Source organism: Canis lupus, chromosome 12, assembly GCF_003254725.2.
Source record: "Canis lupus dingo isolate Sandy chromosome 12, ASM325472v2, whole genome shotgun sequence".
Classification (NCBI taxonomy): Eukaryota; Metazoa; Chordata; class Mammalia; order Carnivora; family Canidae; genus Canis; species Canis lupus.
This window is the reverse complement of record NC_064254.1, coordinates 8,223,410-8,251,034: the sequence shown is the minus strand read 5'-3', so window position 1 is coordinate 8,251,034 and position 27,625 is coordinate 8,223,410. Positions and strand designations below refer to the sequence as shown.

The window sequence follows — 27,625 nt, the reverse complement described above, 5'->3', positions numbered from 1 at the left end:
GGCTTGGTAGCCACATGGGACTGTTCAGATATAGAACATTCCATGAGCACAGAGAGTTCTCTTGGACAGCACTGGAGTGTTGATAGGAATCTGTTGAGGTTTCTAATGGCACACTGGCTTCTCTCGGTGTCTAGTCAAATTCCATTCCTGCTCTGGTGTGGGAGAGGGAGAGCTGGCCTGGCCTGGCCGCCGCAGAACGTGGAGCGTGATGCGCCGAGAACCTGTAGGAGGTGGTTTCTCTGTCCCACCCACTGGAAACTTGCAAGCTCTTCTGAGGTGAGCACACCCACCCCCGCAGCCCCAGAAAGTGCGAGATTGCAGAGAGCTGTGGACCGACCGCCTGGCCCTCAGAGCCACATGAGACTCAGATGACCGTGTGTTTGGCGGGAGGGTCGTTCCTGGTGTCGTGGGTCAGGCTCGGTTCAGTGGAGGTGGGACCAGGCTATGGCGTGTGAGTCAGGTTTCACGGATGGATCTCCAGTTGTTGTTTTTGGGTCTCAATTCCTTTTGATCACCTGCTCTACCCCATTCCCTCAGCCTGCTGGTGTCCAGTGAAGCATCAACTCTTCCTGGGTCCTTGAGAGGAAAGCCTATACCTGAAGTTCAGATTCACCGGTTGGATGAATCTGCTGGCCACCTGGCACATCTTCCCCTTGCAGTGAGAACTGAGAACACATCTTCCACCTCAAATATGGAAAGAATGGAAATAGGGGTGACTGATGGAACTTGTAGGGGTTTCCAGCTTCCTTCTGGGGTATATGGTAGGGGGCCCCGGGCCAGGAAAGATGGAAAACCCAAGGGTGGGGCTGGGGAGGAAGGGCAGGCAGTTTTCAGAGCTGGGGGAAGCATCTGGCTGGGAGATTGCTCTGCCCTAGCCCCTTGTGTTTTGTGAGCCTCCGTTTCCCCATCTGTGTTTGGGCTTCTTGTCCTACTTCGTGCCCAGTTGTTGGGAATTGGATGAGGGCACGGTTCAAGCCCCAGGGCTTGTCCTGGCCTCGACATTTGGCCGCTGCTTTGTTGTGTTGTCCACCATCATGTAACTTCCTGTCTGCCTGCCTGTCCCTGGTTAGGACCACGAGTCCTCCTAGGCAGGGCCTGTGTCTTGCACTTCCCTCATTGGGCTCACAGCAGCAGGGCATATGGCCTGTGCTCAGCAAATGCTTAGCAAACCAGTAGCCCCAGCTTTGTGCTGTGCAGTGCAAAGGAAGGTCGTCCATGCTTCTGGTCCCATCTTTCCTTGGGTTAAGTTGGCTGGGTGGGTTCTGCATGGGGCTTGGGGCTGGTGCCCGGCCAGATGTGGCATTCGTAGCAGGCCAGCACAGCTGTACTTTTGCCCCTCCAGAGAAGGGAATACCCCAGGGCTGCTGGGTGGGAGTGAGGGTGAAGGGAACCCTCTTCACATCCTGCCGTCTTGTCTCACCCCTTTTCCTGGGAGGGGAGAGGCTGTGTGCTGGAAGCCCACTGTTGGGTCACTTGTTCACCCTCAGTGGCCCAGGACAGACAGCCATCTTCAGCAGGCTTGAGGGTAAATGGACCTCTCAGGACGAGCCTGCCCTGTAGAGTGTTTCGTGGGAAACTGAGTTCTGCTGGGGAGACAGGATGCAGCCACGGGAGGAGCTGGTTTCGCTGTCCTGCCTGACCTCTGGGTGACTTGGAAATCTGGTGCCACTTACCTTCCTGTCTTTGAGCCTTCCCTGGCCACACACAATGCCTCAGGAGTCTGAAAGAAAGCCTACCCCGACAACACTGGGCGTTTAGAAGCCAGAAGTTCGTAAGTTAGGAGCAGCTCTAGCTTTGCCTGTGTACCTGCTTCGTACTTGTCACGTCCTCATGAATCAAGCTTTCGGATCCATACCCCTGAGAGTCGGCAGGGAGGCAGCGTCAGTCCCGTTTTACACGTGAGGAAGTGAGGTTGTGGTTTTTCTGGCCGGGGGATAGCTGGCCCCTGCCGGCCTGTGCCCTGGCTGTTCCTGCACCCTGCCAACCAGATTGAGGGCTGCTACAGCCTGGGTGGGCGTTAGCGGGGGAGCAGACTCGAAATGCTTTTTGCTTAAAATCACAGCCCTTGTGAACGAGAAGGCGAGCCGTGGTCCTGACACTTTCTGCCTCGTGGGTTTTGCAGTGGGGCTGTCCCCCCAGGCGTGCCTCTCCGGCTCTGCCATCCGGAGCGTTTCCATTGCGCGTCACCAGGCCTGTCCCCCGGTCCTGGGCCTCACTACCCAGGGCCCACACTAGCCCTCACCTCAGCCAGCCTCTGTGCTAGGAGGGCCTGCCTGTATTTTTCCATACCTTCAGCACAGAAAGGCTGTGTTTTTCTTCACCTCGGTCACGTCCACGCCCCAGTCTGCTGGGGGCAGGAGGTGGGCTGGGGACCGTCCCTTCCCTGTGAGGTGGAAAAGGCCGAGGCGGCTGTGCCTGGTCTGCCCCCGCCAGGGTGGGGGTGGCAGTGGGGGCAAGTGGCCAGCGGGTGGGGGGCAGCACTGGTGGCGTATACCTGGCTCCTGTTCCTTTCCCGCAACCTTTTGGGGATCCTATTTGTGTCTCATTTCTGTGATCTCCAAACGGGGCCTTGGCGGCCAGAGACGCTGGTGCAATTGGTGTGTGAAATCCATGGTGGTCTGGGGAGTGGGGGGGTGCTCCTTGTATCTGGCCCCGGGATCCTCACGGTCGCCTGGCATTGCGGTCTGGACCCCTGCCTCTGATCCGGACTCAGTCTTCTTGATTTGACCCGGGCTTTGGGGGCCACGGAGGTAGAAGCTGCCACCCACCCCCCAACCCTTCCCTCAAGGGGGAAGTGTACCATCCACCCCGAAATGCCTGTGCCACTTTGCCGGTAGTTTCTGGTACAATTTATTCCAGGGAGGATGGAGGCCAGCTGTTGTCCGTCACCAGCTGGAGACTGCAACGGCGGAAATGGGCTTGGAGTGCAGCCGGCGGGATTTAGCTGAAAGTCCCGACAATAAGGAAGGATTTTGTGACAGGTGGTTGGCCCTCAGGAGGATCCTGCCAGGGGGCTTTGTGGAGAGGGGTAGGGTGGGATCATGCTCGGAGGCAGTGGAGCCCGCATTGGGTGCCGCGGGTATGGGTGGTGTGTAAGAAACGGGCAGGGGGGTTACCCCGTAGGAGTAGAGAAACTCAGCTGCCCACCCCTCATGCAGAATTCATACCACCCACCCCGCAGGACCCCTCTGCGCTTTTTTTTTTTTTTTTTAATTAGTGAAGGAGTTTACAGTTTAACCATCTAGTCATCTTAAATTCTAATAAATGGGTAAGCTTATTAATTCCTTATCATCAGAACCCCAGGCTTCAAGGGTGGGTGGTTACTTATTACCCAGAGCCACCAGCCATGGGGTCAAGCGAGAGGGAGAGGAGGAGGGAGCCAGTAGAGGGGCTATTCACAGGGCCCCTGGGTCTGGTGTGCTCTGCGAGATGAGACGAGAGAGGAGAGAGAGGAGACGAGGGCCGAGTCAGCCACAGCCTACTCTCAAGGGTACCAGTGTGACCGGGAGGCATGGAGGTGGCAGGTATCAGGACAGGTTTTGTACCATGGAGGCATGAGTTTGGGGGGCTGTCCGTGGTGGTGGGAACCTTGTCCTGGGGGTCCCAGCAAGGGAGCCCAAGGCAGGCAGCCACAAGAGCTCCAGAGAGCTTCAGAGCTTCATGGAACAGATTGTCCTCTCCCACCACTGGGGTAGCGGGAAAGCAGGCCACGTAGGAGAGACCTGTGGCCCTCAACCCTGACGTGCCTCCTGGGCTCTCATCCTTCCCCACCCTCCTACCTCCTTCCTCTAAAATCCTGATGGTTCCAAAGTCTGCAGGGCAGCTGACTCACCAGGGCTGGGACCTGTGGGGGCTTTAGCCCTGAAGATAGGTGGGGTGGGGTGAGATCAGGGAAAGGCGGTGGGGCAGAGAAACACAGAGCCATCAAACCAGGCTGCCTGAAACTACTGGGACTGCCCACCTCCTTCCCTGGAGCCAGAACCCACCCTAAACACCACCAGCACCCATCCTGGTTCCCTGGAGGGAGTGGTTGTGAAAGGCGTACGTCTTGGAGACTGGGTTACTCATTAATATTGAGTACTTACTAGCACCAGATTCTGTTCTAGGAGTAAGGGAGGAGTGAACGCTGCCTTCAGAGCTCATAGTCTATCTGGGGAGATAAACCATTGTCCAAAGCCCCAGTCTTCTGGGTGGGGGTGCCTGGGAAGGAGGGCATTGCTGTTGACAGCGAGCCCATCTATCTTGTCCAGGGCTCTGAAGGCCCTGTACAGCAGGTGTACATCCCCAGAATGGAGGCGGCCTCCCCACCCCCCTTCTTCTTCCCACGTTCACTTTTCTGTCTGTTACCTGTGTTGGAAGCACACCTGTATGCCCGGCATCGAGCCGTGCATGATTTCACATAATCTGCACCCGAATCTGACAGTCTTGGTACTCCACCTGTCAGATGCAGAAAGTGAAGCTCCGAGAGAGGGGAGAGGACATGGCCCACGTGACCTGCTGGTGAATGGTGGTAGAGCCCGGATTTGAATCCAGGCATGTCTGCTTCAAAGCCCAGGCCTTCCTTGGTCTGTCCCCGTGCTGCTCGTGGAGGGTCCCAAACATGATATTCAGGATTTTGAAGTGGATTGGCCTTCCCTGTGTGTAGTCCAGGCCAACACGCAGACCTGAGCTCTGGAGGATGGGAAGCAAGCTGGCAGGAGGTGGGCCAGCCAGACCGGCTGATGGTGAACTAGATCTCCCTCAGGTCATCAGCCCTGGAGGGGGAGATGGCAAGTCAGCAGTTCCTGTGACCTCCTTTGTGGCCTGCTCGAGGGCTGTTTTTAGAAACCTACCGTGGATAGTGACTTCCCCATGTTTGCTCCTTCCACCGCTGCAAGGTCGGGGCAAATCGAACCCTCCTGGGGGTTGGGCACAGGGAGCCTAAGCATACACTTCTCCCAAATAATACCACGACTAGGTCCGCCCAGCCCTTTCACAGCTCTTCGCCACCTGTTACCTGTCCCTTCCCCGCTCCACTTTGGTTGGCATTTCTCAGCCCACTCCCGGGATGGGTGGTAGACAGTCTGGTTGTTTGATGGAAAGGGCCCTCAACTGAGAGAGAGTCAGGGGTTTCTGGCTGCTTCTGCTCTGCGCTTTGTCATCACCTTGCTGTGTGACTTCTACTGTGTTATTAGCCCTCTCTGATTTCCTCAGCTACAGAATGGGGGGAATAGGAATATCCGTTTTGCCTCTTTTTCCTACAGTGTCTTGGTCTTAAATGGTGTTAGGGCCAGAGGAGTTCTAGGTATGAGAGGTGCCTGATGATGGGTGGGTTTGGGCCAGGGGCTCTAACAAGGAAAGGCCAGGAAGGGAGCCGTCAACAGAGAGATCTGCTGGCTTGCTTGGGAAGGACAAGCCAGAAGCTGAACCCTGTGCAGGGCCTCTCGCTCCAGAGTCCCCGTGCTCCCGTGTGGGGGTCCTGGCTGAACAGTTTTCTCTGCATCTGTCAAGGCAGAGAGATGTCAGACACTCCCAGGATTTGGTGTCTGGGGGCATGGAAGGAGTCAAGTCATGAACCCAGGCCCCAGGCCACAGCATCCCAGAAAGGGAACAAATAACAGCACAGGGCCATCGGCCGGCCCACAGTCACCCTGGCAGGACAATGGGTGTGAATTGGTGGGTAGAGAAGCTCAGGCGGCCAAAGGATGTCCCTCTTGTCATTAGGTGTCTCATCTGCCTTGAGTCCTTAAGTAGATGAATCAGGAGGTAGATTAGAGACTATAGTTATGGAGGGTCATCTTGTGTGTGTTGGGGTGGGAAGAAATGCTTTCCTACTCCCATGGCCAGCTCTCAGGCAGCAGTGCTGTGAGACCCAAGCTGGGCCACAGAGGTCCCCTGTGCCTATACACACAGGCATTTCCAGTCTTACTCATCTGCTGAGCCTTCCACGGGCCTGAGAATACTTGCTGACGTCCCATCCTGAGTTCAGACCCCACCAGCCCTTCACTGTTTGCTTTAGCCAAACCTGCAGCCCTCCCAGGTCAGCCAGTCCCTGGACTCAGCTCTCATGGGAGGGGCTCCCAGCCAGAGAACAATGGGGGCAGGGTCACCTGCCTTGTTTTTATTGTCCATCCTGAGTACAGACAGGGCTCTGAGGCCTGAGAAAGTCGGAAATCCAGAGATTTCTGCTGAAAATGTGCTCACCTCTGGCACAGACTTGCCCCAGTGAGCATGAGATCTAGCAGTGCTTCTGCAATCCGCGAAGGCTGGTGAGAGATGCCTCAGGAGGGTGTGCAAGGGGCAGCCCAAAGGTGGACCGGAGAACAGCCATGCTTCCAAGGCCTGCTGCACTGGGGTGGGGCTGGACTCCAGTCTTCCTTCAACAGGGAAGATGACTTGGGTCTAGGGCAGTGGCTTTGAATTGGCTCTATATAGCATTAGAGTCACTTGGGGCAGCTTTAAGCATCCGAGTTCCATGCCCCAGACCATTTCTGGCTGCTTCCCTGAGGGTAGGACCCAGGCATGAATACTTTCCCAAGCTCTCCCCAGACCATCTCTATGTGCACCCCAGGATAGGCACTGTAGGAGTGACCCCTCAGGTGTGCATGGAGGAGAGGGCGTTGGATCACTTTCTACCCTGCCTAATGAGGTTGCGTGGGTTTCTGTAGGTGTGACCAACACTGCAGAGGATCGTGCTTTATACGCAGCCCCACCCAAGACACCTGGGCTGAGGGAGGGCAGCCTGGACCAGCACCGGCACATTACTTTAAGGACCAAAGAGGAGTGGATGCACTGAGGCACCTTCTCCATCCTGCAGTAGGACCTATGGGGGCACTAGAAAGGAAGTGTGATTCAGGAACAGGGCTCACTCCTGACCTAGGTGACCTCAATTGCTGGGGGCTCAGGAGGTGCTGGAGCTGGTGGCCAGTGAGTGGAGTCTTGGGAATGAAAATGTGTTTTCTCGAATGTGCTATGGACTGGGGACTTGGGAAGTGCTGAACTGGGCTTAGACATCATGGTTCTGGGCAGAGAAAAATAGGACTTGTACAGGCAGGGGGACCCCAGCAAGTCATTAGGCCAACCTCCTCCTTTCACAGAGGGGAACGGGCAGAGGTCAGGGGTTTCTGGAGAATCTCGGCAAGTGACTGGCCGAGTGGAGCTGAGCCTGGGTCTTCAGCCATCCTAGCATACCTCCAACGATTTGTCTTTCTTCTTTTAGAAAACCCTTATACGATTACTCTGGGTAGGCACTGGAGCACATCTGCAAGTGCAGATAACAAAAAGGAGGTTAACAAAGTCCATGGTGCAGTAGCTGAAGTCTGGTCTCAACCGAGACACTGTGTGGCTGTGTGGCCCTGCCCCCTTGGGTTCTGCACCTGCCAACAGACACCTGCTCCTTTCCTGGGAGCGACGGGGCCTGGCGAGCTGGGCCTGCAGCTGGCACAGGGATCTGGGTGGCACCACCTGGCCCTCGCCAGTCCCTTGCTCACAAAGCGCACCTGCCCTCCCAGCCACACCCCGGTCACCTGGGCTGAGGTGAGAGGTCGGCGAGGGTGCTCCGGACGGGGAGGTGGAAACTGGGAGCCTGGTGTGTGCACCCATCACCCCGGGGTAAAGAATCCTTGGTGGAGCTTGTTCACTGCCCAGGGCAGCCGGGACTGACTGCCCCTGCCTTGATGGCTGTGTGGTATCTAAGGTCTCTGGGCCTTAGTGTCCTCATCTGATAACAAGCCCAGCAGCCCCGCCCCCAGCCCCAGTTAGGAAGAGCTGGAGAAGTCCCTCTGAGTGGTGCAGAGAGAGAGAGAGAGAGAGAGAGAGAGGCTAGAGATCCCTGAGGGTTTAACCAACAGTCTTCAACTCTCTAATTGGTCTTAGGAGTAAGATAGTTAACAGGTGCTCACCTTCTGGCCAAGATACCTTTGATCTGCCAGTGGCCCCAGGAGGACTGACCCGGCAGCTGGACAGACAAGCTGTACCCACTAGCCCCCAACAAACCCACTCCTGCTTCTCAGACTTCCCGGCACAGGCTCTGGGGTCCTCCCCTCCTCCCTTTATCTGTTCATTAGTTCAGGGATTAAAGGATGTGAAAAACATTGCTCTAAACAAGTCCAAACTGCACATACTTGCTTGGAAAGTACCTAAGATAGGTTTACTAATCTCCACTCAGGTCTGTCCTGTTCAGAACACCCCCTACAGGGCCTCGACACCCACCCTCAACTCCCTGTTCGGAGGGGTTCCTTTTAGACTAGATGGATGTGTGGACAGACAGGGACATGCAGGGAGAGAGCACAGCAGGTGGTAGGTAGGCATTGTGAAGCTGAGGGCAGACGGATGGGGAGCCGGGACGAGGGTTCAGACAGGCTAGCACCCTGGCCTCAGCTCCTTCTGGCAGACACAGTGTCAGGGGCTGTAGTGTGTGGCGTTGTTTCCCTCATAGCCTGCTTGTCTTGCCTGGGCATTGGGGAAGCTGGCCAGGGTCCTGGGAGCCTCCTGGGGCAGAGACCAGGAGAGATGGGGCTTCTGAGGGATGGAGCAGGACCTCTTAGACCATGCCTCTGCTTCCTCCAGGGAGAGCTGTAACACACACCTGTGCCCCCTTCCCCTAGCATCTCCCCCCCCCCTCCCCTAGCATCTCGCAATCCCCCTCTTCAGTCATTAGGTCATCGTCAGTGTAGAAATCACCCTGTGCCTGAGGAAGCAGGAGGAGAAAGGACAGCTTTCACTGTTAGAATAGAAAGAGGTGGGAAAAGGTGATAGGAGTGGGGTGAGGAAGGAAGCTTGGGGATGGTATCCCCTGTTCTCACCCTGGCCTGTCCTCCAGGTGCAGGGAGCTTAACCCCTTTGATTTAGCCTTGAGGACATACAGTCTCTCCCCCTGGGTCTCAAGTCCTCACAGGGTCTGGTTTCCTGATGCACACACGTAACGAGCCATAGCATCGATTGCAGATCCATGTATTGAGTGCTTACGATGAAGGCCTGTGTTGCTGCCCTGCAAACTTCTCGTATGCTCAGGGTAGGTGCTACTCTTGGCGGATGGAGAAACTGAGTCTGAAAGCCTATGTTATTTACCCAGAGACTTGGTGTTAGCAATTGGGAGACCCCCCAGATTCACCGCCAGGCCAGTGCCAAGTTTCCATGAGCTTCTCTGCCCTGAAGAGGGCACGGGAGCCCTCAGCCTCCCTAGATGCAGGGTTCAGGCTGAGCCACGCAGGGGCTTGTAAGGATTCAGTGAGGAAGGTGCCCAGCTCCTTACTAAGTAAGGCATTTCTACCAGTGGTGATTTTTTTTTTAGATTCCTTTTCCTGTTCTCTGCTCACTTGCTACCCTCAAGACTGCTTGGTCCAGGGACTGCCTCCCCTTCCTACAGAAAAGACAGTCCTTCAAGTGTCCCCAGGGACTCTTCCCAGCCCCACAGCCACTCACTTTGTCATCTTGGCTTTGACCGAGGGGGCTTTCATCTGCCTCCCTCTGCCCCCTCTCAAAGTCTAGCAACCCCTTCCCCGCCACCACCACCCTCAGTGCCAGTGTCTTTTCTACTGCTGTATTCCCAGAGCCTAGAACACTGCCTGGCACACAGTAGTTGCTCAACAAATACTTGTTACTTGGGTGAGGAACTTAACTAAAAGGAGTGTATACTCTCTGACCTAGACCAACTCATCCTCCAGTGTCTGTCCTCTATCCCAGGCAGTGTTCTAGACTCTGGGAATACAGCAGTAGAAAACAGATAAAAGTCCTGCCGTCGTGGAGCTTATGTTCTAGGTGTCTGCATTTCTCCAGACATTTCTCTCACAATTGCTTGGGAAGTTGTGTTCAAGAGATCTGACTCCACTCCTTGTAGCTGAGAAGACCACTCTGCATGGCCCAACCCCCTCTCCTCATCTCTAAGCACAGGGATTAAGAGCCAGACTGCCCAGGTTCACTGCCCAGCTCCACCCCTGACTAGCTATATGACTTACTTTATGACTAAGCTACTTACTTAGCCTCTGTGTCCTCAACTGTAATTGGGGGTAACAGCCCCCACATTTTTGGGTTGTAAAGATTTGATGAGCTAAGTGACTGTAGGCTCTTGGTCAGTATCTGTCACTTAAGTGCTCAAAATCAGCTGCTATTCAAATATTCTAATCTATGAAATAAGGATTCATAAGTGGTCCCCGCCCACCTCATGAGGGGGCCCCAGAAGGGCCAGGTGAGAGGGACGATGAAAGCCCTTTCTGTCTTGCTAAGCACCCTGCCTGTGTGGCCATGAGCCTTATTTCACCTTCCAGGCTAGAGGCACCAAGTGATTTGGTTGAAACAAACTCAGGGTGAAAGGTGGCCAGAGATCCATAAAGGACGCTCAGCTTGTATGCCCCCAACAGCCAGTGGGTCCAGTGGAAGCTGCCATCAAGAGGGCTCCATCCTACTGCATCCTGCATAGCACGGAAGAGCTCTTTAGTTCATCCCTGATGTCTGCCTGGGAGCTGGAGGCAAGGTGGAGAGTAGGTCCCTGGGTGCCAGATAGCTGTCATCCCCAGCCAGGCTGCACCCCTAGCTCCAGTACCACGCCCCTGGGTACCCACTGCCCCTGCCCAGGTGGATGAGGGGAGAAGCCTGACCTCAGCCCCACCTGCCTATGTTTGGAGGTGGGCATCATGTCCCAAACTCCGGAAGTGCCCACATGATGGGTGTCTCCAGGAAGGGGAGGCCTGGCAGCTGCCTCTGCCTGGGAAACCCCGGATCCCCGGGGGAAACAGAGCTGTCCGGGAACCGTATTTTGGGGACAGTGAGAGCCCACGAGGGTGGGGTCAGGGCAGCTGGTTGCCTGAAGCCAGGGCAAGGGCATGTCACCTCCCTGGAGGCCTGGCTAGAAATGCTGAGCTCTGGTCAGAGTGGATGGACTGGTTTTAGGGCACTGTTTTTTCAGCTGGTGCAAAAGGGTGGAAGTATGCACTGGCCTCCTTCCTGTGGCCTTTGGGGTGGGGTAGGGGACGGACAGGCAGGATAACCACGTCTAGTCAAGGCTCTTCTGGCTTCACTTTTAGCATTCTGACCTTAGGCTACTTACTTAACCTCTCTAAGTCTTAAATTTTCATTTGCAAAATGGAAAAAATTACAGTATCTTCCCAGCAGGATTCTGTCCTTGTTAAATGAGCTAAAGGAAGTAAAGTGTTAGTACAACACTTGGTGCGTAGAAAGCCCTCGATAAATCTCAGCTACTTTATCATGAGGGTGACCCAGGCAGGAGCTCTGTTCCTTCCCCAAACAAGAGCTGGGCCCAGACTGTGTGCAGTATCACCTTCTCCCATCACTCTCCAGGCTTACGTGGAAAATGAAAATATTGTCTTGTGTGAATTTGGGAGCCAAGTTAAAGAATCGTGTGAGTGAACAGGGGCCGCCTCCTCCTGCGAGAGCTATTTCCCTAACCCTGGGGACAGGACACCGTGTCTAATGGGGTGTTGGCCTGGCTCCCCCATGCCACACTCCGTAACCCAGGGATGACCTCAGTCCTGGGTCAGGCCCTTTGTTCTGGGAGACCTCCCCCTGCATCCTGCTCAGTGACCCTGACCAGAACATACCCACAGAGTCGTCCCCGCCAGAGCTTTAGCTATGCATGGTGGGAACAGGCCCCCAGGTCCAACATCTGGACTTTTGCCTTCCCCACCGCCCAGGCCTCAGTTTCCTTATCTGTCGAGTGACACCTGGCAGGATCACAGGAAGAGCCGGTTAGATAATGTGTGTATATACACCCCCGCACAGGGTATCCACCATTATGCAGCTCAAATCCTACTTCCCACCCCAGCATTGGGATGGAGCCAAGCTGATTACCCGGGCCAGCTCTTGGTGCCCATGAGCAGAGAGGAGACAGCAGCAGAGGGTATTGGGGTATGCCCAGCGGGAGGGGGGAAGCCCTGATGACTTACAACCGGACAGTCTAGAACCTAGCCCAGTACTGCCACCTAACCTCTCTCAGTCTGTTTCGTGACCTGACCAGTGGGCAGAACTGCCACTGGATTGTTGGAAGGGCTGGTGATGCTTCTAGCCCTGGGGACACTGGGACCCTTCAGAATGCCCCCTTTGCCTACCCCTTGCTGAATGCCCGTGGAGAGAGAACGGAGGTCATGGAGAAAGTGGTTCCCTGATAAGCCAAGGTTGAAGGCGGAGGCTGCAGGCGATGCCCCAGAGGGCATAGCATTGGCAGGGGGAAAGGCAGGAAACCCAATTTTTCTACCTCAGAGCTCCCAACCAGAATGCCTTCTTTGGTTACTGTACTCTTAGGGTTGGTGTCTCCTTAGCATGTACTGAATGATTCCCAAGGCACAGATGGCCTTTAGGGGGCTCCCTCTCAGGGGGAACAGTGCTGGCATCGTGGGTTGGGCCATCTTGTGAGGCATGTGGCATCCAGCCCTGTCACCTGCTGGAACAGATGAGTGGGGGGAACGGATCTCCTCTCACAGTGTCATCCCTGGTGCCTGTGACAGTGTCTGGTGCAGACAACATTCCCCACTCAGCATTTCCAAACTCTTCCAGAGGGTGCCACCAGCCAGCTGAGAACCCTGGTCTCCAGTCACACCTTCAGTATCCCTGATGTGCTGTGGTCGCCCTCGCCCTAAACACTTTCTATTACCAGAAGTGGATTACTGCCAAGAGTAGTGCTTTCTGACGTAGCCCGTTGTCCAAAAAAAAAAGCCACGCCTGCTCCCTCTCAGTTAGCATATCGGGTGGGATCCAATACCCAGAGTGGAATAGCGCTCTCCATGTACGGCCCAGCCCTGAACAGATAAGGTGTTGACACTGCCTGAGATTGTATTTACTTTTCTAGTGTTAGTTTGTGGACGGCTGAAACCCAAGGACTTCTCCCTTCGATCCTGCCCTGGTCTTTTCTAACCCAAAGTGTATGACATGAAAATATTAAAAGATAATCAAAGCTTGTTAGTCCGGGCCCATTTTTCCCAGGGGAAGTAATGTTGAGTTCCCAACTGCCATTGCAGTGTTTTGGCTCCCTTCCCATCCTGGCCTTGTCCCCAGCTTCGCATCCTTTGCAGAGTAGACTGGTCAGCCATCTCTATACATCTTTTCTGTGTCGTTGATGAAAATATTGAAGAGGCCAGGCTCTTAGCAGGATTGTGAAGACCTCAGGCCAGCTTGATAAAGATCAATACTTCTTGGTGGTTTATCTGCCTTTAAAGGGACCCAAATTAATCCCAGCTCTGCCCTACATTTCTCTGTCTTGTCCACAGGAATATCTTTAAGCCCATCTGTTCTGCTGCCTTGTTGAAATCTAGATTTACTGCATTCCGCCCAACTTCAAGGGTTTGCAACCCCTTTAGAGTGGGAGATGCACTTAGCTGAGCATGACTTGTTCTTGACGAACCTGCGCTAGTTTCTAGTGCTCACCAGTTCCTCTTTCGAATGTGCCAGACATTCTGCTGTCCCCACTTAGACATCTGTAAGAGTTTTGGTTCGAGTTTCTAGAGTCCACCCCTTCCCGATTGTGTCAGGAGAAGGGATGGCTTTGGTGTTCCTGAGACTCCACGGGGATGACCAGATTTGGTGCTCCGAATGCCTCATCCTCTGCTCAGGGTGCAGTTCCCCCTTCAATACTCTTTCTGTCTGTGAGGCCAAGTGCCCTGGCACTTGTGCTAGACCCTTTCCGCTCTACAAGGGGTAGCTAAGATGACAAAGGGCCAAAGGGAGCCATCACCATCTGTTTAACATGAAGACACAGAACCCTGCTCCTTCTCATTCTCCTGCTTCAGACATGGGTTTAGGGTTTTGTTTTGTTTTTTTTAAGATTTGATTTGAGAGAGCATGAGCGGTGGGGGCGGGGAGGGGGCACCACAGTCTGTACTCCATCCTATTTCAAGGGGTGTCCCCTGGTTAGCCCAAACCAATCACCAAGTCTTGGGATCCCTGGGTGGCGCATCGGTTTAGTGCCTGCCTTTGGCCCGGGGCATGATCCTGGAGACTCCGGATCGAATCCCACGTCGGACTCCCTGCATGGAGCCTGCTTCTCCCTCTGCCTGTGTCTCTGTCTCTCTGTCTCTCTCTCTCTGTGACTATCATGAATAAATAAATAAAATCTTTAAAAAAAAAAAAATCACCAAGTCTTACTACAAAGGCCTTTCTGAAGTTAGTATTGGGAAGGATGTCAGCTTTCCCACTCTAGGCAAGGTGAGGGCCTACCATTTATTTTTTTAAAGATTTTATTTATTTGTTTCACAGAGCACAAGAGAGCACAAGCAGGGGGAGTGGCAGAGGGAGAGGGAGAAGCAGGCCCTCTTCTTAGTAGGGAGCCCGACGTGGGGCTCCATCCCAGGACCCTGAGATCATGACCCGAGCTGAAGGCAGACACTTAACTGACTGAGCCACCTAGGAGCCCCCATAGTTTTAATTTTTTAGGAAACCTTTCAGATAGATGGGTAGGCCCCTTAGGATCTAAATGTGCTGGTGCTCTCACGTGGAAGTGGCCTGGCCAGCTAGACAGCCGGCTCTCTGAGGGGAGGGCTGCAGGCAGCCTGCTGCCCCTCCGCTGTGCCACTCCCTGGCCTGCAGAGAGATGTTCTGGAAACATCGCGAGGAGACAGGACAGTGAGTGGTGTGCTTTGATGGCCTGTCCGATGAGCATGTCATCATGGAAAATTCTTTATGGAATCTGCAGATCCGTTTACACAGGCTTGCTGCTCCTCCAAACTGCTTGTTCCTTCAGAACAGCACCAGCCCCTCCCTTGCTTCCCGCCAAACCAAAGGCACACCACGGTGGGTTAGCACTCTGGGCTTTCCATCTCGCTCTTTTGCTTCCATCCCTCATTCTTCTCTTCCCTTAGTTCCCAGGCTAGAGTGTTAAGGAGAATTTGGTTGAGTTTCCCAGTCTCTGGATTGGGTGGCCCACCCTGGGACCCTCCTTAGGAGCAGAACTGGAACTCCTGGGTTAAATCCTGGGCCCTGCTTGTGAGCCTTCTTCTGGGGTCCATGCCCTGTCACCTGCAGGTTGGCGTGAATGGTGGAAGGACTGAAGGATGGGGAGGGTAGAGGCCATTCTTGTCAGGTTGAAGCAGGTTTGGCAGCTTTTAGCATTCCTGGAATAGATAAGGCTTCTTCTGAGGCCACCAGTGGATTTCCCCAGGTGGCCTCTCACCTGCTGCCCAGAGTTGCCAGGAGCCCAGTGGGGACTGATCACATGATTTCAAGTCACCCTGAAATGTACACACCACATCTGATGATCTGTCCAGGCCTAGACCTGGAAATCGCTCAGCCCAGGGCAGAGAGAAAGATCCAGAGAATAGAGGGAAGGGGGAGTTTGTAGGGGAAGAGTCCCAAGCATGGGGAAAAGGAAGCCAGCTGATACGTACGCCTTCAGGCGACAGATACAAGAAGGCACTTAGCTGGGGTGAGGGGTGTATGGGAGTCCCTCCCACGTCTGTCCTGCAGTAGAACACTTCTGTGGTGGACTAGGGAGGAGTAGGGCATAGGCATCCTCTTATGTGTCTGAACCACGTTGCCTTGAGGCAGAATAGTCTAGTGCAGTGGTTCTCAAAGTGTGATCTCTGGCCAGTAGCATCAGCATCACCTGGAAACTCGTTAGAAATGCAACTTCTCTGACCCCTTCCCAGACCTACTGAATCAAACTCTGGAGGTGGGGCCCAGCAGTCTGTATATAACGAGCTCTCCAGATGAGGCGGTGCGTGCTAGTAAGTTTGAGAAGCACTGGCCCGGTGAGAGGGACTTCAAGACAGGTTGCCTGAGTTTGTATTCTTACCAGCTGTATGAACTTGGGCAAATCACTTAACGTCTCTGGTCCTCTATAAATAATGTTTCATCATCTATATTGGAGACCGTAACTGCCTCTTTGTTACTGTGATGATTAAATAAAATGCTTATATGGAGTGGCACACACTGCTGTCACTTATAAATCATCTTTGTCACTTTGTGTCTCCCATTTTAGGTAGTATCTGATGCTGCAGGACAGGGCGTGGCCATTACGGGGAATCAGACCTTCAACAACTGGAATTGGCCCAATGCAATGATTTTTGCAGCCACGGTCATCACTACCATTGGTAAGTCTTCTGGGACCTTCAGGATATCAGTTCCATGCCCTCGTGCCACAGAACCTTGCATGAGTCCAGCTCTGGTGCCATGGCCATCAGTTGTATTACGTTCTTTTAACACTTTCCTGGGGATTTAGTAAGTCCTTCATGACTGGCCAGGCTTGGGAGACTTTTCCAGGAGTCCTGACCTGGGGTCTTGGAGCAGAAACAACACACAGCCCAATACCCAGAGCCATGCAAGAGGTTGAACAGATTGCTCACTGCACCAGCCCAGCCCATGCTTGCTCACTGGTCTGGGTGTCTATTCTGGTTATCTATGACTCCAGAACTTAGTGGCTTAAAACACTACTTACTATTATTATCTTTTGCCGTTCTGTGGGTTAACTGGCTTCAGCTGGTTGGTTCTTGCTTGAGGTCTGTAATGGCAGTGGCAGTCCTGTGTCTGAAGCTGGAGTCTGCCAAAAGCACTACTGGCTAGACTTCCAGGATGGCTTCTTCCATCACACATTTAATAGTTGACAGTGGCTGTTGGCTGAGAGCACGGCTGAGGCTGAACATGCAGTGACTTGGGCAGCTCACAGTATGGGAGCTGGGTTCCAAGAGGGAAAATCCCCAAAGTGAGCATTTCAGGACATCCCAGGGAGAAGCTGCGGGGCTTCTTAGACTTAGCCTATCTGGCATCTCTTGTACTGCACTCTCTGATCAAGCTGGCCACCTGAAGCCCAGATTCTCAGGGAGGGGATTAGATGCCTGCCTGATGTGAGCAGCGGCACGCTTCCACGGGAAGAGAAGGGATTTTTAGGAATGGTCATCTTTGGAGACTGTCTACTAGGGTGCCTCTGGGGTGTCTCCCTAGAGAAGACTGTAATTTGCACAGTGGTGCCATATCGACTAGTGGCAGGCTTGCTAATGATGAAGGCTTTGTCTGGTACGGGGCTCCCAGTCTGATGGAGGAGACATAGCCCATGCCGTCATACTTACTCTATAAATGATCCTGACCATAGTGTAATAAGTGAAATTGCACTTAAGTACTGATATTAGATCAGTATGAAGTGGTCTTGGAGAATGTCGCGGTGTGGGTGCATCTTGGAGGCAGGGGCCATGCTGAGTCTGGGTGTGTCACCCCCGCTGTGGCTCTTCATGCCTCACTCTCTTCTTCCTCAGGCTATGGCAACGTGGCCCCTAAGACCCCTGCTGGGCGCCTCTTCTGTGTCTTCTATGGTCTCTTCGGGGTGCCACTCTGCCTGACATGGATCAGTGCCCTGGGCAAGTTCTTCGGGGGACGTGCCAAGAGGCTGGGCCAGTTCCTCACCAAGAGAGGCGTGAGCCTGGTATGTCCGTGTACATCCTGGGTGCTGGGCAGTGCTGGGGGGGCCCTGGCGGGTGATGGGAGGATGGCAAAGATCCAAGAATGGACAGAGGTGCTAGGGCAAGTGACAGGAGGGCAGTTTCAGGGGGCCCCGTCCCCTGGGTGAGACTGGGTATGGTGCTTCTCGCCCTTCCCTGGGTGGTGAACCTCCTCCCAGGCCTTCCGGGTGCCTGTGCTGGATTCCCCAGTCTCTGCTTTGGGTCTGACTTGGTCTCGGCCCCCTCACCCCCATCAGCGGCAGGCACAGATCACGTGCACAGCCATCTTCATCGTGTGGGGCGTCCTGGTCCACCTGGTGATCCCGCCCTTTGTGTTCATGGTGACTGAGGAGTGGGACTACATCGAGGGCCTCTACTACTCCTTCATCACTATCTCCACCATTGGCTTTGGCGACTTCGTGGCCGGTAAGTCCTTCCCTTGTCTCCTTGCCTCTGTGTCCCCACCTTCTCTTTCTCTGGTTTCTCCACCTGGCTTTTCCTGCATCCTCTCCCTCTGTCCTCCCCTGTCTCCTAGGCTGGGGTTCACTAGGGGCCGGGAGTAGTTCTTTCCCCCTGCAGGGTTTGAGCCTGGTACCTACCCAGAGCCGAGCCAGGGGCCCCCTTCCTGTCACAGAGCTGCCTGCCTCACACCTGCCACCCAAGCACAGGGAGCTGTTCTAGAGGCTTGGCTCACAGGTCCGAAACTTTGCTCTTGCCACAGGCAGTTTAAAGACAAGAGAGGCCTTCTCCTAAGCTGCCCCACCCTCCGGAGCCAGGACGCTCCCTCCCACTCTTAATCCAGGCAGGTGATAAAATTCTTTGGCCCCAGCCTCTCAGGGACTCCGGCCTGTGGCCTGTGCTGCATCTTGGCCCTTCATCGTCTTGACCCCTGTTTGTTCCCTCAGTGCCTGCTGCCCTGTCCAGCTGACCCCAACCTTTGCTCCAGGGGCCTCTCTGGCCTCCCTCCCCTCTTCCCTCCACTACCCTTCTGCCTCATTGCAAGGGGAGACTCCAAAATGCTGAGTGTTGAGGGAGCAGGTAGGAGGCCTGAATACTGACCTTGGCAGATCGGGGCCTGCCCGCTTGGGAGATAAATTTAGGCGGAGGCACAGCCCTGCTGTTGTTTAAGGGACCCTGAGCAGGCAAGGAGAAGCCTTTGTGCTGAGGTAGGGGGGGTGTATTTCATCATAGTTTCTCAGTTCCGGCAAGACCTCAGAGCTCTCCCTCAGTTTCCTCATCTGTAAAATCGGTTGAGAAACATAGCACCAACCTAACAGGGTGGTGGAAAATCAAATGAATGCTGTGGGTAGGACCCAGCTACATCAGCATGAGCCCTGGTTGTCCCCGCACCCATCACACCGTGATCAAGGGCTCTGAGCAAGGTCCACAGCATCCCTCAAAAACACCTCTTCTCTGCGGAGGCAAGCGCAGCACCTGTCTTTGGGGGACCTCTAATTTGATGTGGGTGGTGTAGTCCCTGCCCTGTGGGAGCCCCACTCTGGAGCAAGCCCTCCTCCCCTTGTCCCTTTCCCAGGTTGATCCCAGTTGGAAGGGGGTAGGGGGCGGCCAGGATATATAATAATGCAATGCAGATCAGTATCCCTAGAAACGTAAAGTTAAACCAGAAATCCCATAATCCTGGAGTATAGGAGATTGATCAGAACTGTGTAAGGTGACCCCAGAGGACTCCCTAGAGCAGGTGTCAGGAGCCTGGCCTCAGAGGAGGAGGATATGGAGTGGACAGAGCCCTTGGAACCACGAGCAGAGCCAGTCTGAAGAGGGCAGAACAGGAAGTCCGGGGGCAGCCTGACCCCACTGAAGGAGAAGTCAGGGCTTCCAAGAATAGTTCTCCCCGGGACCCGTGCACCCAGACCCTTGGCCCAACCACCAGCCCCATTCATGTTAAACCAGTGAGTCCATCCCCAGCAGTGAAGATGCCAGCCACTCAGTCACTTAATTTCCATCCTGGTTTTAACTGAACTATAATGTATACGCCCGCCGGGGCGCACCAGAACAGCTATCTGTGGTATAGCGAATAACCGAAAGGCTGTTCACGAACTATTTCCTGACCCGTGTGTTGGCTGCGTTACCCTGGGGAACCACTCTCCTGACTTTTGACAGTGGAGGACTCTGGGTAGGTACCAGGCTCCGGCAGGTTGGGGACTACAATAGGGACATGAGTGACTGGACTGTTACGATGAGAGAACAGGCTAGTTTCTAGTTCTTTCTTTCACCGTGTGTCCCATCCCGCATTCTGACACTGTGTGCCCTCAGAGAACACGGCTTTGGCCTTCACGGGTGTCCAGGCCGCTGCCGGCCCTCTTCTGACCCTCAGGGCTCCCTGTCCTGTCTGCAGGTGTGAACCCCAGCGCCAACTACCACGCCCTGTACCGCTACTTCGTGGAGCTCTGGATCTACCTGGGGCTGGCCTGGCTGTCCCTCTTTGTCAACTGGAAGGTGAGCATGTTCGTCGAGGTCCACAAGGCCATCAAGAAGCGGCGACGGCGGCGAAAGGAGTCCTTTGAGAGCTCTCCACACTCCAAGAAGGCTCTGCAGATGACTGGGGGTACGGCATCCAAGGACGTCAACATCTTCAGCTTTTTGTCCAAAAAGGAGGAGACCTACAATGACCTCATCAAGCAGATAGGGAAGAAGGCGATGAAGACGGGCGGGGCTGGGGAGAGGGTTGCGGCCTCAGGGCTGGGGCCTCCGGGGGGTGGGCTGCCAGCCCTCCCCAGTTCCCTATCTCCCCTAGTGGTTTACTCCAAAAACCGGATGCCCAGCTTGGAAGAGGTGTCTCAGACACTGAGGAGCAAAGGCCATGTGTCACGGCCTCCCAGTGAGGAGGCTGGGGCAGGGCCCCCCAAAGATGGCTCCCCGACCCCTGAGGTGTTCATCAACCAGCTGGACCGAATCAGCGAGGAGGGTGAGCCATGGGACACCCAGGACTACCACCCACTCATCTTCCAGAACGTCAGCATTACCTTTGCGAATGAGGAGGCAGGGCTCTCAGACGAAGAGACCTCCAAGTCCTCGATAGAGGACAACCTGGCTGGGGAGGAGAGGCCCCAGGAAGGGCCCGAAGCTGAGGTGCCGCTGAACCTAGGCGAGTTCCCCTCATCAGACGAGTCCACCTTCACCAGCACAGAGTCCGAGCTCTCTCTGCCTTACGAACAGCTCATGAACGAGTACAATAAAGCAGACTGCCCCAGAGGCACGTGAGGCAGGGCCGGCTCCCCACCCCGCCTTCGACGGCTTCTGTTCCCCTCATCCTGGGGCATCCCACTATGGCTGGGACCTCTGGCCCCTGGTGTAGGGGGGGACAGCCCTGGAACTGGGAGTGGGGGGCCAGGGGCCTTTCTCACCTTCCCATCCCCTCCAGTTAGATGCTACTGGTCAGATGCAGCATGTGTCCAGGACAGGGCCTCTGTTCTCTGGCTGAATAGGCCCCCTGGCAGTGGGAGGCATCTGTCCTGAGCATGGCTGATGTATCTGATGGTTCAGAGACCTGCATGGGCTGGCAGGTGATCCTCAAGGAGGCCCGCACTTGTATGGGTCTTCATACATCATTCGGTTGAAAATGTCACACGGTTCTCTCAGGCTCAGGGGCCTCAGCCATTTGAGTTCACCAGTATTTATGGGCTCCTGTGTGCCCAGCACGGAGCTAGGTATTTCCAAAAGAGAGGGAGGGAGGGCACTGTGAGCCCTGGGCCCTGCCTTTACAGGAGGTATAAGCTATGGTGTGCAGGGTGCCGCGTGGGGCGCATGTATATGCATCCCCCATTCCCACCTTGTCTGCCTGTCAGGCCCTACTGCAAACCTCAGTAGGGAAGAGGTGCCCAGGGGAAGGGAAGGGGTCAAGATCCTGGGTAAGGTGCTGAAACACTCCTGATATCAGGACCCCGAGCAAGCTCTGAGTTGGCCCAGGGTCCTAGTCCTTCTGCTTTTGCTCAGACCAGGCCCACCCAGAGCCCAGTTCCCTGACTCAGAAACCCTTTGGCCAAGTGATGGCAGATGCAAGCTTTCTCCCTCCCTGGGAACGCTGTGGGACGAGGGGGTAGCAGTAGCCAGGATGCTGCCTGCAGTAAGCTCAGCTCTGGCTCCTCCTGTGCCCAGAACAAGGACCTCATGGCTCCCTGGCCCTCCTGGCCCCCGTGGTTGGGGAGGCTGAGGTGCTCTTGGCTTAGAAGTGGGAGGGGCCAAATATGTGAATCAGCTGCTCCCTGCAGCCACGGTTAGACTGTGTGTGTGTGTGTGTGTGTGTGAGTGAGTATGTGAGTGTGTGATGGTGTTGTTGTTTTCCTTTTCAAGAAAGGATTAGGGATGGGGGAGCAAAAGATAATGTGAAACTGTACACAGACTGGTGAGGGGCCAGCAGAGAGTTTGGGTTCTCCGCGATGCGCACCCTAGAGCCAGCCCTCTCTGCTCTGCATGTTTCTTTGTTTTTTTAAATAAACTGCTATTTTGATATTCCTGGCATCTGTAGTTGGCTTCAGAGCCAGAGGGGAGAGGAGGTGAAAGAGCAGGCTCCCAAGGATTGGGATGTTCTGTGTTCGTGCTCCTGCCCCCACTCAGTTGGGCCTTTCTTGGTGACCTCAGCCAAGGTCATGCTGTTGGAGAGTCCCCTGGCAACGTAGGGGTGAAGGCCCCCAGAAGCAAGTGAGCACAGCTGGGAAGAGGCATCCCTCACAGGTGGCTGATGCTGGCCAGGAGGCGAGTGATCACCCTTGACCCAGACCCCCTCTCTGCCTCTCAGCCCCCTCCCCAGTCCTGTAGGGCCAGACCCTGCCCCCCAACATGTGAAGCCGGTGATGGGCGTGTGCGTCCACACCTGCGTTCATCCTGTGACCCAGGGCTGTGCTGGCTGGGCAGCTGGGTGAGAAGCAGCGGCCTTCTGTTTTTCTGTGAATGTTTTAATGAGTTCGTTCTTGCCCCCACCTTGCTAGGGTGTCGCTGGCTGTCCTGGACTCACACACTGTATGTACTTAGTGGCAGTGATGCCAAATGTAACTTATTTTCACATTTTTACAATAAAGCCTTGAAGATGGACAGGTCCTCCTGGTGTGTGCTGTGTGGGGGGGCAAACGGAACAGGAGGGGGTGAGGGTCGGCCATGTGGAGGATTGGGGTGGTCCAGAAGGGAAAGAAAAGGGAGCAGGTGGGAGAGGGGCAGGCCAGTTGAGATGAGGTGGTCAGGATGGGCTTCTTGGAGGAGGTGATGGTTAACAGGTCTGAACGCAGGCTGGGGAGGAGCTTTGTGGAAAGGATCCTAGAAGCAGGAGTCAGGAGCGAGGGAAGAGCGGTGGGGGGGCGGGTAGATGGGGCAAACTGGCAGCCGCCTGCCAGGCATTCATTGTTCTACCTGCCTGATGCTCATCCCCCACAGATGAGCTCCTTGGAGCTCCTTGGATCTTGCAACAGAGCCTGCCATAGGTGTAGATGCCTGTTTTACAGGCCAGGAAACCAGGCACAGAGAGGTGGCTTGGGCGAGATCTCCGCAGGTGGTAAGCCTGGATTCGAACCCCCCCGCAGCCACCCTCCTGGGTCTGTTCTCCAGGCACCAGGTGGGGAGGAGGAAGCCAGCCTGTGCTTCTGTGGCTGCTGACATCCCCTGAGAGGGCTTCTGTCTCAGGAAGGTGGGCCAGAGAACTTGAGGACGGGACCAGGCTTGAGTTGGAAGCGGGCCCAGGACTGGGAGGAATGTGAAAGAAGGATTGACAAGGCCCCGCTGGGCATGTCTGCATCAATTTAAAGGGAGGATCCTCCGGGATTCTCGGTCTCCACTGGTTTGAGATTGGTCTCTTCCAAGGTTCCACGGCCCCCTCCCAACACCACACAGGACATTAGTTAAAAGTTGGAGTCTGTTGGGAAAAATGTAAAGTTCCGTGGTTTCAAGAGTGAGCCACATTTTTCATGAAGGCTCGGGTGTGTACAAAGGGTCCTATGTGTTTAAAATACCAGCCGAGTCTAGAGCTACTTGATACCATCCCTACTTCTGCCAGAACATCTCTCCACCTCTCTCCCTCTTCCCTCTCCTTTCTTCTCCGCAACCACCCCACAGGTCCAAGATTCTCCGTCCAGCCTCAAGGTAGCAATCCCATCATGCTAAATGCTCCCTTTAGTTAGCGCTTGACCACTTCACAAAGCCCTTTGACAAGCACGCCCCGGAGCATCCCCACAGCACAGGTTATTTGGCCCCATTTTCAGCTAAGATGAAGGAAGGCTCAGAGGGTCTGACTTGCCAGGGCACAGCCTCATATGCAAACAGAAGCACAAATGCAGGACTGGGGTGGAGGTGTGGTCTTGGGCCACTGTGGCCACGATTAGTCAGGAGCTTTCTGAGTGAAAGGTCTAGAAACAGGAAGGTGGGACAGCAGCTGGAGCAGAGGGTGGGGCCCAGGAGGCCCCACATAGCTGAGGGATCCAGAGCAGAGAGGACAGGTGCCACGTGGCAGGTGCAGGGGGAGGGGGACTGCTGAGACCTCCTGTCACGGGTCACTGTCCTGAGCTGCCAGGCATGGAAGGTAGGAGGAGGTGGCTGGGGAGCCTGGGGAGAGGACCCTGACTGGGAAATACCCTTGTTGACACCAGATCCATAACTGCATCAGTGAGACCCTGATTTCTTCTCGGGAGTGCCTCCTGGTTCCTGGTCACGCAGCTTCGAAGAAGGAAGAGGTGGGACAGAGTGGTGGGCAGCGAAGCAAGGCTTACTGAGCAATAGCAAAGTGATGGCACACAGCTCCCGAGGAGGGAGGGGACCCGAGAGGCTTGCCACGGAGTTTCTAAGTCTAGGGGGTTTTATGGGCTCCTTGGGAACCCTCCCTGCGCCTGTCCCAATCAGCTTTTGGTCATCATCCCACCTATCGTGTGGGAAAGGGTGAAGGCTCCTTCCAGGGTGGGGTAAAATCCTTTTAAGGCTGGTTTCCTTCCAGGGTACCCCAGGCCCCTTGTCCCTGCCTGCCTTTCTTCCCACTATCCTTCATCACTAAGAGACCCACAGGCTCACAAGGTGGGGAGGCGGGGGCATTGTTCAATCCTGGAAGTCCATGATGTCCCCCACTCCCGGCAGCTCCAACCTTTGGCCCTCCTCTGCTTCCTCCCAGAAGCCTTCCTGTCGAGTCGTGAACTGGCCCTCTGATCTCTGCCGGCACTGCCTGGACTCCCCATTCATTTGTTCTTACTGAACACCACCCATGGAGCAGGTTCTGTACCAGACTCTTTTTTTGTTTTAAGATTTTATTTATTCATGAGAGACACACACAGAGAGAGAGAGAGAGAGAGAGAGAGGCAGAGACACAGGCAGACGGAGAAGCAGGCTCCATGCAGGGAGCCTGACCTGGGACTCGATCCCGGGTCTCCAGGATCACACCCTGGGCCGAAGGCGGCGCTAAACCACTGCCACCCGGGCTGCCTGGTTCTGTATGAGACTCTTAAACACCACAGTGTGTAAAATGGACCAAACCCCCTGCACTCACAGAGCTTACAGACAGGCTCCCTTTGTCCTCATTTCTGGCTATTTGTCAAGGTCTGTCCTTGGTATTGACATCCTGTCCCTATCCCTCAAGGCTCTTTTAATCTTGTCTCTTCTATCTTTAGGTCTTATCTTTACCCTCACAACAGGTGTTATAATCAATCCCATTTTACAAATGAGGAAAATGAGGCAAATGGAGAATTTCTCACCTTTGCAAACTGGCAGCAACACAGATGCCCTGACTTGCGTCCCGGTTCCTCATTCTTACCCTCCAGAAGTTCCTGATCTGATGGGGGAGACTCCCTCAGAAAACCCAGCCTGCTGGAGGAGACAGTCCTTCCTACCCTTAAAAAGTCTGTAGTCCAAGGGGCAGAGGAGCACGGAAATAGAGACTCGCAAACTCCGTGTGCCAGCTGGGCTCCCACCTCCAGTGTCATCCCGGAGGAGGCCCTCAGCTCCACGGCAGGTAACAGTTTCACCCCCTTACTGAAGAGGCCAGCCAAGCACCACCGCCCTGAAGGTTTCTTGAGCTGGGGCAGAGTAGAGGGAGGAGGAGGCTGGCTGGGCTGCTCTGGGTGGAGTCTCCGGGAATGGGGTCCTCTCTTCTGTGGGGCCCGAGATTTGAGCTCAGACCCGAAATATCAGCTCTTCATCCCTGAAACAACAGGTCCCCAACTTCCAAATTCATTTACAACTGGTTCGGGAAGCAGAGGCCAGTGTGAGAACTGCCAGGATGCGTTTGCATAACGCAGCGAGAACACCTCCGAGATCCCTGCCCCTTCTCTGCATCCTGGCCTCCCTCCGAGGCCCCTGCAGCCCCTTGCCTGGATCCACACACCAACTCGGGGCCTGGCACCTGAAAGAGGCTCTGTAGATGTTTGTTGAATGAGCAAATGAGGCCCCTCAGCTGGTCTCCCTGCCTCTAATACAGAGCCTCTTCCACTTGGCCATCACTGCAACCAGCAGTGAGTCCAGCATCCTGGACTCAAATCTGACCCCCTTCCCATCCTGCTTTAAACTCCTTGGGGCTCCTAGTGCTCTTCCTGGCACCCCACACCCCACCTCCTGTGCTCCAGCCACAGAAGAGTTTCTCCATTGAGCCAAGCGGCCCCAATCTTTGCCCCACACTGTGTCCAGGATATGCCCTTCCTCTGTCCGGGCTGAATCCAGAGGCCTGATGACATTAACGGTGGACATTGGTTTCCCTGGGAGGAGCTCAGCAAGCAGCGCCGCTTCGATGCGGTTCCCGTTGCCTCTCTCCTGGTTTCACAAGCCCTGTCCTGGACTGGGGGCCCCGAGAGAGCGGGAGTGGCTTGTGCACCTCTGGATCCTTACCGCAACACCCAGCACAGACGAGGGCCCAGTTTTTCACTGTTTCCTGAGTGGAGGGTGAATGAACCAGAGTCCTGGCCCCTCCCAGTGGTTATTCAGTCTCTCTTCCTGGGTTAGAAGCCAAATCAGGAGGCAGATCTTATTCCACAAGGGTGAGTCTCAAGCAGAGCCGGGTAGATGATCTTGAGGGACCTTGTCCCGGGCTGCGGTGGCCCTGGTGAGTCACTTAACTGTGCCAAGTCACCCCAGTCTGGGAGGCAGGGCAGAGACACAACACACCTTATTTGTCCACAGCCCCTTTTGCATCTCCCCACACCTGTCTGCCATCACCTCTCATCATCCCCACAGCAGCCCCAGTCACTGCTCACTGATGACCCGGGGGACTTGGCCTCTCATGCCAGCAGCCCCCAAGTCCCTGTACCTCCCTAGGGACTACCTCTGCTCACCTTGGTGGCCAGCTGTCTGGGTTACAAAGCTCTTTCACTTTGGTGCTTGCAGGATTACTCAACAGCCTTAGGAGCCAGGTACAATATTTTACAGCCCAATTTAAGGGGCCTTTCCTTTCCTTTCCTTTTTTTAAAAGGTTGTATTTATTTACTCGTGAGAGACACACAGAGAGAGGCAGAGACACAGGCAGAGGGAGAAGCAGGCTCCCTGCAGGGAGCCCGATGTGGGACTCGATCCCAGGAACCCCGGGATCACAACCTGAGCCAAAGCCAGATGCTCAACCACTGAGCCACCCCAACGCCCCTAAGGGGCTTTTTCAAGTGAGGAAACTAAGTGTTTTGGTTTATTTTCCCAGAAGACGAAGGCCTGCGAGAAGAACTGGGAGATGGTTGAAGGAAGTACAGAAAGGGAGGGGGAAATAAAGATGGGGAAAGAGCAAAAGGCAATAAAGTGGGCATTGTTGAGAGGCTGAACTCTTTCCACTATGGGAAATTGGGCTTCAGTCCTGCAGGCATCTCCTGAAAAGCCTGTCCAGTGTACCTCAGAACTGTCCCTCTGGAGACGAGAGCTCTGCCCTGCATTTATGTACCAAATCCCATCCTCCTTGGTTGAGGATGATCCCAGGGGCATTAATCCCCACCTTCTACTCATACAGGTTGGATGTGGCAGGCAGCACTGTCCAAAGATGGCCAGGGCAATGTCTCCCCTCCCACATACTTGTTGCCAAAGTGGCCTCGCCGCTCCCCCAGCAAGAAGTGTAGTCTATTCCCTAGGCGTGTGGCTGGGACTGTTTGGATCAATGGAATACTGTGGAAATGACTCTCTGTGCCCTCTGAACCTACCTGTTGACGGGCCTGGCAGCTTCCACTTTTGTACTCTTGGGGAATCCAGCTGAAATGTAAGGAATCCAAGTACATCGAGTCCTGTGCTGTGAAGAACCAAATGAGCCAAGTGGGGAAGGCACAGGGACAGAGAATCTGCCCCGCCAAGGCACCATCTTGGACACTTCAGCCCCAGCCAAGGCC

The 27,625-nt window shown here is 54.9% G+C and overlaps 1 protein-coding gene and 1 long non-coding RNA gene across 3 annotated transcripts in view; one reads left to right on the top strand and one right to left on the bottom strand.

Moving 5' to 3' along the window:
• The window catches only part of KCNK5 (potassium two pore domain channel subfamily K member 5), a 38,866-nt gene extending 16,466 nt beyond the window's left edge, over positions 1-22,400 (top strand). The window contains exons 1-5 of one of the 2 annotated variants that reach the window (XM_025418656.3): positions 91-276; positions 15,902-16,013; positions 17,169-17,335; positions 17,609-17,777; positions 19,708-22,400. In XM_025418656.3, coding sequence (XP_025274441.1) covers positions 106-276; positions 15,902-16,013; positions 17,169-17,335; positions 17,609-17,777; positions 19,708-20,573 — 1,485 coding nt within the window. In that variant the 5' untranslated portion in view covers positions 91-105 and the 3' untranslated portion in view covers positions 20,574-22,400. Of the gene's footprint in view, positions 1-90; positions 277-15,901; positions 16,014-17,168; positions 17,336-17,608; positions 17,778-19,707 lie in introns of those variants that run through there. The other variant, XM_025418657.3, reaches the window with a different exon arrangement.
• A 2,203-nt stretch (positions 22,401-24,603) lies between these two features.
• Positions 24,604-27,625, bottom strand: part of LOC112641534 (uncharacterized) — a 68,525-nt gene continuing 65,503 nt past the window's right edge. The window contains exons 5-6 of the long non-coding RNA XR_004804168.2: positions 27,443-27,528; positions 24,604-26,403 (exon numbers count right to left, since the gene is read on the bottom strand). This is a non-coding gene — a long non-coding RNA (uncharacterized LOC112641534). The remainder of the gene's footprint in view (positions 26,404-27,442; positions 27,529-27,625) is intronic.